This window comes from Talpa europaea (genome assembly GCF_964194135.1).
Source record: "Talpa europaea genome assembly, chromosome: 7".
NCBI classification, from domain to species: domain Eukaryota; kingdom Metazoa; phylum Chordata; class Mammalia; order Eulipotyphla; family Talpidae; genus Talpa; species Talpa europaea.
The window spans coordinates 89,379,364-89,390,140 of record NC_140074.1 but is presented as its reverse complement, the minus strand read 5'-3'; the positions used below and the strand labels follow the sequence as shown (position 1 = coordinate 89,390,140).

Here is a 10,777-nt window from a genome sequence, read left to right as displayed (position 1 = left end):
CCACCTCCTGCACTTCCTACAGGAAGCATCAGATCGGTGCCCAGGGGGCTGTCCGCTGAGCGAGGGCTTAGCTCAGGTGTCCTCATGCTTCAGCAGGCTTATTAGGAATCATGGGGGGACACGCAGGAACTCAGTCTTTAAAATCCTCTTCTCCTCTCTTCCTCATCTTCCTTCTCCCTCTCCCTCCTCCTCTAATCTTTCTGCCTCCTCTTCCAGCCTCTTCTACCTCATTCCTCTCTCACTAGCAACAGACTGCCCCTCTTTCTCAGGACTGAAGTGGGGAAACAGCAGCCGAATGCTCCCCACTTATACTACCTCCACTGTCTCCTTCCAGGCTCTGGATAAGGGAGTTGGGGACCCTCCCTGGCGCTCACCAGCTACCACAATGTAGCTCTCCCCCCTCCGCCTCTCCTGGGAGGTGACAGTAGCCTGCAGCCCCTGCAGGGGGTCGGCTTGGCAGCCTGTGGCAGGGAGACCTGTGAGCTGGGGCATCCATAAGAAATGCCCAAGAAGAACAGAATATGGATGGCAGTTTCTAAAGAGGGAGGATTCCTGTGATGTCACCAACAGGTAGAGAAAACTGTTATGAAAACAATTATAAACTGCAAGAGGGCTGGTAGAAACCTAAACACTTTTCATCCCAGCCCTACTCTGCCAGTGACTCACTATTGTGACTTTGGATATGTCCCTTTTCACCTCTGGGCCTCAGTTTCCCCATCTGCAAAACAAGATGTCAGACCTGATCATTTCTGAGGGAACTTGCACATGTAAGAATTAAGATGTGTTTTTCATAAAGAAATAGACTCATTCAAATAATATTTCCAAGGGCCAGGTGTTAGTCTAGCTGCAAGAGGCCAGGGAGGGAACAGGCAGAGATTGTCACAAGGGACAAAAGCCGCCAGCCTCAACACTGCAGAGGAAAGACAAATGCTCCACTACATCTTCAAATGATATTTTTATTGGTGGCAAGAGGAAAGGTGAGGTTCCTTGTTCATCAGATTCTCTACCTAATGAGAATAGCTGAGGTAATGGAGACATTGTAATTAGGCCAGGAGCTCTGTGCAGTCGCCACCACCATAAATAAGAATGGGCTTTGCCTCCCTTTCCATGGAAGCCGGAGAGGAGGAGGGTGGGGAAAGAGGCTGAGCAGGAACAGCTACCACCAAACAGCAGGCAGCCGAAACTGGTCGCGATGCCCTCACCCAAGACCATTCAATCAAAGTGAAACTCAAGGCCAGTTGTCAAGCCCGGGAGACGAGCAAAAACCAGGAGGCCAGGTATCAGCTGTCAGGCCCCAAACCAGGACAGCCATGTTACTGTCACACTCAGCTGGCATGGTGAGGCCAGGGCTCCCGGACTTTCTGTGGAAGACCCATTATTGGGGGAAAACCAGGGTCCAGGAAAGGCCCAGGTGTCTCCACACTGCCCCTGTGTGCCCAGCCTTATTTGTTCCCCAAAGGAGCAGGGGTGGCTGTGCGGGAAGTGATGTTTCCTGTGGGATCAGCCCCACCCCTGCTGCTCATTGAGAGGAGCTTTGATGTGAAAGTATCCCCGCCCCCCACTTTGGACCCAGCTGCCTTTAGGCTCAGTCGCTCAAAGCTGGCACACAGGGCAAGTCACAGAAGTTCTTCTGCCAAGCGGCACCAGTGCTGACACCATGAAAGGCGGAGAACCCACTTGAAAGGGGGAGTCTCTGTTAGCCCCCAAGGCTTACGCCATACCTCCATAGAGCCCACGCTGTTGAAGACTGAATTGCTGGCTGAATGCGTCTGAGGTTTCTCGTGGATGACAGGAGCCATGTCTTGTGACAAGGGTAATGGGCATATGCTGTATGGCTCCGTCATGTCCTGAACCTCAGATGTACCCCAAACCCCAAGACATCACGTCCCTCTAACCCTGGTTCTACTCCAGCTTTCAGAGGAATCTCACCCTTAGTCCTGGACTTGAGTTTCACTTTGATTGAATGTCTTGGGTGAGGGCATCGCGGCCAGTTTCGGGTGAGATCTCTGCCCACCCATAAGACTAAGGGGTGAGCAGAGGCCAGGAGAGTATCAGCGGCAAAGCATCCTCCCGAATTCCTGCCACAAGCCACTAGCTCTCTGCTGCCCCCTGCTGGCAGCTCATAAATAAGGGCTTTCTGTAAATCTGACACATGGACAAACTGTGATTTAAAAATACTGTTTGGAGTTAGAGAAGACGACCAGAAGAATGGCAGGCAACTGGACCAAAGCAATAAATTACTACCATTATCCTGGCTAAGGAATGGGAGAGTAAGGCAGGAAACTTCACTTTTATTCATAAGCTTTTATGCAAACTTTGGGTTTTTTGTGTGTTTTGTTTTGTTTTGTTTGGACTTTTAGCCATAACCATGTACTATGTTGATTTTAAAAATCAATTCTGAATTTTAAAAAGTGATACTAAAATCCTGGTCACTGAACCAGAAATGACCAGGTCATCTGCTGGCTGCCCCCTGGCAGGGCTCTCTGGGGGCCACAGAGGGGTCAGTGCAGGGTGCGTGTCTTGGAGGCAGGGGACAGGGGAGGACAGGAGATCACTCAGGAGGACCTCGGAAGCCCTGGCACAGAAGAGTCAGTGCAAGATGGGCGCCCCTTGGAAGACAAAGAAGGGGAGGCCCAGGGAGGATGGGGAAGGCCCAGGGTGTATGTGGGAGTTCCAGGGAGGCTGGCGGAGGCCAAGGGAGGATGAGGGAGACCCAGGGAGCATGGGGGAGGCCCAGGGAGGATGGGGGAGGCCCAGGGTGAATGTGGGAGGCCCAGGGAGGATGAGGGAGGCCCAGGGAGGATTGGGAAAACCCAGGGTGAATATGGGAGGTCCAGGGAGGGTGGCAGAGGCCAAGGGAGGATGAGGGAGGCCCAGGGAGGATGAGGGAGTTCCAGGGAGGATGGGGGAGGCCCAGGGAGGATGGAGGAGGCCCAGGGAGGATGCGGGAGGCCCAGGGTGGACGGGTGAAGACCGGGGAGAATAGAGTGCAGGCAGAAAGGTCAGTGTAGAGTGGGTGCTGCAGTGAGAGGCAGAGGCCAGCATGATGGGGGACCAGGAGGGCTGGGGAAGCCAGGTGCCAGCACCCTAGCCCAGCATGTTCCGACAGCGCAGCCTCTCCTCCTCCCGCTTCTCCTCCAGGCGAATCTCCAGCAGCCTCAGCTCCCTGCGAACCACCTTCCCCATGGATGGCTCCAGCTCCAGCACTTTCTCCAGATCAGCCTTGGCTTCTGCCTCATTCCACACCTCCGCATGAGCCCGGGCCCGCACATAGTAGGCCTTCACAATGCCTGCAATGAATATTAAGGATCGGGCTGAACCCATCTGAATGGTCCTTACCAGCTTACAACAAAGCCCTTAACCTTGACCATGACCCTTCACCTCTCCGCACCTCCTGAACTTGGTTCCTCTACTGTAAAATGGAGATGATCAGTGATAGCTGTAGGTACACCCCTCCTGTCCCCGACCTTTCCAATCTCTGTAACTAATTTTTTTAAAGATTTATTTATTTATGCATACAAGAGCTGGCGTACAGGCCAGAGGTGCAGGAGGTGAGAGGATTCACCAGAGACAGAGTGGGGAGCAGAACAGGCAGACTGACCGAAACACACTGCTGAGGGGAACAGCTGGCGAGACAGGAGAGGTCTGCCGTGCCATGTGGGTCACCTCCCTGGCCAGGGAGTTGGATCAACTCCTGCTGCAGAGGCTGCGGATTGCTTCCTAGTGCTGCTTCCTAGTGCTGTGCTTAACCCCTTGCGCCCCCAGGGAGGCCCCCTGTAACTAATTTTATATTCATAATTTTGCATTCTTTTTCTTAGAGAAGGTCCCAAACTGTGTCAGAGGCAGGCCCTGCCCCACACACATCCCATAAGGTTGTTAGGACTATATGACTAAGTAAGATGGCGAGTGCACAGCTCAGAGCCTGGAGCATAAGAGTTCAGTGCCGTGATGTCAAACACCCTCTTCACAAACATCACCAGAGCCACACATTGCTGGTGCTTAGCACTTCTCTGTATATACAGTAATTGCATATTTAATGACATCATCTATGGATGCGATACATATAGAATTATATATTAATAGTATATTTTATATATTAATAAAGATATGCTAAATATAAAAGTAAACATTAATATTTTCTCTACGGGAAAATATTTAATCACTATATCCTCCCTGATTGCCATCTTTTTTTAAAACCTGTTTACTGCTCCACAAGTGCCGGGTTTAGAGAGCCACTTCTGTACTTAGCCTAATGTTCATTAAAATAAGTGCTTCCTGGGGGCCTCCCTTGGGGCTCAAGGGGTTAAGTCTCAGCACTATGAAGCTATTGGCAGCCACTGTAGTATAAGTTCAATTCGGGCCAGGGAGCTGCCCACATGGCACAGCAGACCTCTCCTGTCTCAACTGCTGCTCCCCTCAGCAGTGTGTTTCAATCAATCTGCCTGTTCTGTTCCCCACTCTGGTGGATCCTCTCATCCCCGGCACCTCTGGCACCTCGGTCTGCACCCCAGCTCTTGTATGCATAAATAAATAAATCTTTTAAAAAATAATTTAATATAAAATAAGTGCTTCCTGCAATTAGTCCCTCTCCACCATCACCCGCAGCTTGGGGAAACCCTGCTGGGTGGCGACGAGGTCTGGGGTCTTGGCAGTTCTGAAGTCCACTCAAGCCTTTGTGGGTGACCGTGGCCCTGGGACACCTTCCCCTCTGGCCCGGCCCTGCCTCCCACACCTGGGTGGTGCCGGAGGATGTCGCTGGTGTGCTCCAGCACCTCATAGTACTCCTCCCTCTTCAACAGGCACTGGCAGTAGTTGAGGATGAGGGTGTCGATCATCTTTTCCAGCTTCAGCCACTGCACCTCCCAGGGCTTCTCCTGAGGGTGGGAATGGGTCAGCAGGAGCTCAGGCCTGCCCCTGCCTCCCAGGCCACGCCCCATGGGTGCCCCACGTCCGCCCCCATTGGGCAGCCTCCCACCTTGGTCTGCAGGTTGCGCAGGCACATGATGGCCTCCTGGTACTTGGCAGAGGCCTCCTCGTAGCGGCCCAGCTTGAACAGCCGGTTTCCCTCTCCATGGAGGATGGGCGCAGCCTGCATCTTCTCCTGGCTGCTCAGGTTCCAGCTCTCCCGCTGGTACTCGCTCGGGGCCTCGACCTGGTACAATGTCAAAGTCCAGTGATGCCATAGACATTGCAGAAGTATGAGCTGAGGGGTCTGTGATGTGAACCTTGGAGGTGCGTCCTACTGCAGTGTACAAACCGCCCAGCTGTTCGAGCAGGCCATAAAGGCCCTGTGTTGATGCGATTCTCCTGTTTGCTTGGATTCACCGCGTAGCCCTCCACCGGAGTCTCAGCCTTAGCCATAAGCTACGTCCAGACTCGACCCTCTCCCACCACCCCACAAGCATGGGGTGAGAAGGTATGTGCAATTTCATGCAGCCTCTCCTAGCAGAGAATCCATAAACCACAGGGACTGGAGATGAGGATATAATTCTAAATTTTTGAAAGCAAAAATGGAAGTAGATAAACAATAATTCTGTAAAACGCTTCTAAAATAAAAAACGAATCACATTTTTAAAAATTGGTCCCAAAAGGGCTTTTCCCTTGGAATAGGCAGAGGACTTTGGGGGGAGGGGAAGTTAAATTCCAGTTCTCCTGGGGTGTATGAACTCTTCCTTGTTCTCTAAGGAGAAAGTGGGGGGCATCCAGTGGGATGGGCAGTCCGGGATGTCCTGGACCTCTCTGCTCTCTGAGGTGGCCCCTACCCCCTGTCACACCTGCAGCAGCTCGATCACGAAGATCAGGGGCTGTGGCTCCTTCTGCAGCTCGTCCAGGTCCTCGTAGCCCAGCGTGTGGTAGGCGAACATGTTGGCCAGCCCGCACGTGTGCATGTGCCACTCTGTGGGGTCTTTGCCCTCGGCCAGCTGCCGCAGGCTCCGGGACAGGATGGGGTAGACCCCCGTGTGCTGTGGGGATGGGCAGAGGGCACGCTGAGCCTCCTCAAGCAGGAATCCTGGCAGCTCACCCTGATCCCCACAAACCCCCTAATTAGAGTAGTTCGGTGTCCCAGGGGAAGTTGTCACATCCAGGAGCTCCTTCTGTCCTTAAGGTGACCCAACAAGGGAGGCGCTATTATCCCCATTTTACAGATGAGGAATCTGGAACCTGGAGAAGTTACATAACCTGCTTAACACAGCCAGGAAATGGCAGAGCTGGGGTTCAGCCTGCTGTGGCCACAGGGCCACGTTGCCTCTGCCGGCCCTCGGGGTGAGCTCTCCCTCGCTCATCTCCAGAGACACGGGGCCCGGGGCCCGGCAGTCTGTGAGTTGCAGGAGGGTCCTGTGAAGAGCAGCAGAAGGAGCGGGGCTGCTGACGAGCCAGTCACTGCCCCTCTCTGAGTTGGCCCCCTGGGTGTACCTGTCCAGGAGCAGGGCTGTTGCAGAAGTTAAATGTCCCAGATATGGGTGCAGCCCACCCAGCCTCACCCGGCACTGGGAGCTGGGATTGCCACCCTCGGGTGGAGGATGGCTGGTGAAACAGCCACTTGGCCCCAGGTGAGGCCCGCACCATGCTGGACTTCTGCCGCTCTGCCCTAACAGACCTACCCAAGATGCACTCTGAGGGACCCTCTCCTAGGGCTGGGCTCAGGGAGGACCCTTCTCAGGCTCCCCACACAGCAACACCAGTAAAGACACTAGTGAGAAAGTGAAAGGGCATTGACGGGGCAGCTTGGCTCCAAGTCACCCGCACGGCCACCAGCCCAGGACGAAGGTCACCCCTTCCACTTCCACCAGCCAGGATTAGCCCTGAGTCTCCTCAGCTTCTTTGTGAGCGAGATGACCAGATGGCAGCTGAGCCGATGGGATTAGGCTGGGCTGCAGGACAGAGGGGCCGCCAGGAACATCTTGCAGAAGAGGGGTGCCCTGGACCTGGCACAGCACTCACTGCTCACAGGCTGGGCCTCCCACTAAGTCCACTGAGTGCTTCGGACCCAGGGCCAGGCATCAGCTTGGATGTGACCTCAGACCAAGGCCTTGTCCTGCTAAACACTGGCCACCCTAGTACTGCCACACCCCTGTCTCCCCAAAAGTTTGTTTTGTTCCTCACACTTGGCACAGGTCAAATCTGGTATACCATGAATGTTCCTGGTTAGATACACACATGAATGCATGCATACCTAGGGCATGGGTGGATGTAGGTGAAGCGTTAGCGCTGAAAGACTGGATCATGACCAATATTCCCTGGAGGGAAGGAAGGAGGGCTTGATGCCTGTGTGTGGATGGATAGAAGGACGGCTAAAAGGTGACTGTGTCAGTAGATAAATGACTCTGGAAGCTGTGTGTGTGTATGTGTGTGCATGTGTGTGTCTGTCTGTGTAAGCATGTGTAAGTATGTACAATCATGGCAGTAACTGTGGGCTGAGAAGAGGAGATGTGGGGAGCCTTTGGGGAGACTAACAGTCAACGGAGCATGAAAGCTGTCAGCCTGTGAGGTGCTCAGTGCCCTCGTGTGACTTGACGTGGCCAGAGGAACACAGAGGCCACAAGAAACAGTCAGACCCTCATTATGGGAATAACAGCAACTTGTGGTTTTGCAAGCAACAAATCAATCAACCAGTCAAGAAGTTATTGACATTCCTGGGCCTCCCTGGTGGCACAGGCGGTTGAGCACCACACTGTGAAGCTGTCAGCAGCCTCTGCAGCGCGGGTTCAATCCCGGCCAGCTGGCGAGAATCCCACACGGCGAAGCAGACCTCTCCTGTCTCGCCCGCTGCTCCCCTCAGCAGTGTATTTTGTCAGTCTGCCTGTTCTGTTCCCCACTCTGTCTCTGGTGAATCCTCTCACCCCCACACCTCTGGCCTGTACCCCGGTTCTTGTATAAAAATAAACCTTTTTAAAAAAAAGTTATTGACATTCCTCTAAGCATTCAGCCCTCCTTTGTAAGCAAATACGCATTCCAGGGAGACGGGCCTCTGGTTGGTGACCAAGTTGTCTAAGGCAGAGCCCACATTGCTCCTGGGTCTAAGGTGCAGGCAGCCCTCACTCTAAGCAAAGTCAATAGCTATCATTTGAAATGACAAAGAAGTCGATTTCTGAAGACTTGACTTGTGAAAAATAAAACATCCTTTAAAAGATTTAAAATGTCTGGATGAATAATAACACAGGCACTGGTGGGTACAAAGATATTCCGCGAATATTTGCTGAGGGAAGAAAGGACTAACGCGCAGATGGGGCCCTCTGGCGGCAGAGAACAGCACTGCGCCTGACCGCATACCATGGCCGGAGAACCCCTCACTGGAGGGAGTGACAGGCCAGCACCCGGCCCTGATCCTGTCCCTTAACTTATCTGACCCAGCCCAGTGGCTTTCCTTCTCTCCGTCTTCCATCTCTTCATCAGTAGAAAAAGGGAGTGAATTCCTAAAATTGTTCCCTGCTGCCACTTCTGCACTGCCGGGTGCTGTGATTTGCTGTAGCGTGTGATCCCACCACAGCCCCCTAACATGGGGTTTCATTGATGAATAGATGAGGAAGCACAGTGCCGGAAGGGATAGAGGACTTCCCCAGGGTCACCCAGCTACTAAGTGACAGGAGAGTTCAAACTCAGTGCAGGAGCGCTTTCTCTCTCTCTCTCTCTATCTCTCTCTCTCTCTCTCTCGCTCTCGCTCTCGCTCTCGCTCTCGCTCTCGCTCTCGCTCTGTTCTTTCACAAGGCCCTTGGTCCCTGATGAAATGAAGCAGATGGGCCACCATCATCGGGGACTGCTAAAGCCATCAGGTGAAAGGCAAGTAGGTCCTGTCATCACTGGCTCCACTGTCACTCCTATCATCATGTCAACCCAAATGCGGCAATAAGAGAAGTGAGCCTCCCAGTGGAAATGGAGTTAGTTTCGGGAAAATACAGGGGATAGAGGAACAGAGAAGGCAAGTCCATAGTGAAGCAACCCACAAAATCAGATTGTGGGAACCTCTACGGGACCAGTGGCCACTTCCTATAACAAATCCATGTCAAGGGGGAAAAGAGGGAAAGACGCCTAGATGAGAACTTGAGAGGCGTATGGATGAAACTGTGCATGGACTTTGTTGGGATCCTGACTGAAACCGACACTAAAGAAGGAGATAATAAAAAGGAGAAAAGTCAACAGTAGCTGAATGTTAGATGCCCTTGAGGAATTACTGAGGCTCTTTCAAGATGCAATAATGATATTGAGGTTATTCTTTTAAATGTCTTTACATTTTAAAGTTCCAACTGTTTGCATTTACAGATGAAATGATCTGGTGTCTGGAAAGTGCTTTACCCTTGTGGGAGGAGGAAGGGAGGTGAATGGGGGTGGGGGCGATGAATATTTGGAAAGTTCAGGATACTTTTTGTTGACTTTTGCAGCTTTTGAAACTTCCCAGAAGAAATGTTTATTTAAAGGTCAGTGCAGTGAGTTTTTTCTGTTTCTCTCTGGGCCACACAACCAAGAGGCAAACTTTTCTGGGTGACTTGTAAGAGCACCAAAAGTGGGGACACAGCCTTGCAATATTGGGGGAGGGGTTGGAGGAAGAAGGCAGGAAAGTTACCAGGGGCCCAAAGTCTCCAAGATCTAATAATTCGAAACCAAAAGCCAGCGCTGTGTACTCATCCTCCCGGGGCACAGCCCTGCTCCCACATCCCACCTGGCAGCCACCATGCCAGTGGCCACTTGGGGGCTTGTTCTCTCAGGGAAACGCTCTTCATCTTTACAATGGCAGAGATGAGGGTTTGGGATTTGCCTGGCAAGGCTCAGTGTTTGCCTGGCAAGGCTCAGTGAAACTGAGCGGACCCGCAGAGGGAGTGGTGGGCCCCCCGAAAGCCATCAGAGAATGGGCCGGCAAGGCCAACTTACGATGGTGTCACACCAGAACTCGGCCACCTCGCTGAGCCGCATGGACGTCAGCAGGACTTCCCACACCTCCAGCTTGAACATGTTCCCGATGACAATGTGCATGGGCTGGCCCATCCGCTTGCTGTCATCTATCACCGTCCGCTCCTCGTCACATTTTGTGGTGCGGAAATGAAAGGTCACCTGGTCACCAAGAGAACGACCCAGTCTAAACACATGCCGAGGCCCAGCAGGAGACACAGCACTGTCACTGACCCCCGGGGCAGTCCTCAGGGGTCAGCACACCCAACCCCAATCAGAGACCTCAGATTCCCAGGGCAGTACCACCCTGCAGGCACACCCCCAGGGGAAACCATTCCCCCTCAGGGACCCCAGCTTATGGGTCTTCACCACTCTGTGGGTCAAGGAATCCTTCCTTAAATAAGCCCTAGAATGAGACCAGACACCCAGTCACCCCATCAGCCCGGGGAAGGTCCCCACAGATTTGTAGGCACATACCATGACCCCTGAAGGCCCTCCACGTTCAACATCTGGAACTCCAGGAAATTCCCAAGGCCCCACTCACCCACCCCACACTAATGTTTAATTTGCAAAGTATAGAAAATGCCTCATGGATGGGCGTCAATCCAGAGCTTCCCAGACGCCCTGGGGGCTGATAATTTTAAGAAGGGCCTGCCAGCCTGTTTTATTGGTAAAGCTGAAGGCTGCCTATAGGCCACCATGGCCCAGCTAGAATGCAGAAGCCTGCCATGAGGGTGCTATCTGCCCTGGGGGCAGGGATGGGCCCCACTCACCCGAGACCCAGTGATGAAGTTGGGGAGCTGCCCTGTGCCCCCGTGCAGAATGGTCTTCTTGACCCCCTCCACATTAAGGAGCAGAGCAGCGTCCATGGCTCCAGGAGGAGAGGCCCAGCCCA

General features: G+C 53.1%; 1 protein-coding gene across 1 annotated transcript; it reads right to left on the bottom strand.

Moving 5' to 3' along the window:
• Nucleotides 1-3,004: 3,004 nt before the first annotated feature.
• Nucleotides 3,005-10,751, bottom strand: AIPL1 (AIP like 1 HSP90 co-chaperone; the record flags this gene model as incomplete). Its single annotated transcript, XM_084236159.1, has 6 exons — nt 3,005-3,290; nt 4,733-4,874; nt 4,976-5,152; nt 5,775-5,963; nt 9,865-10,044; nt 10,656-10,751. The coding sequence occupies 6 exons, from the start codon at nt 10,749-10,751 to the stop codon at nt 3,088-3,090; spliced, it is 987 nt and encodes a 328-aa protein (XP_084092285.1). The 3' UTR covers nt 3,005-3,087.
• Nucleotides 10,752-10,777: the final 26 nt, after the last annotated feature.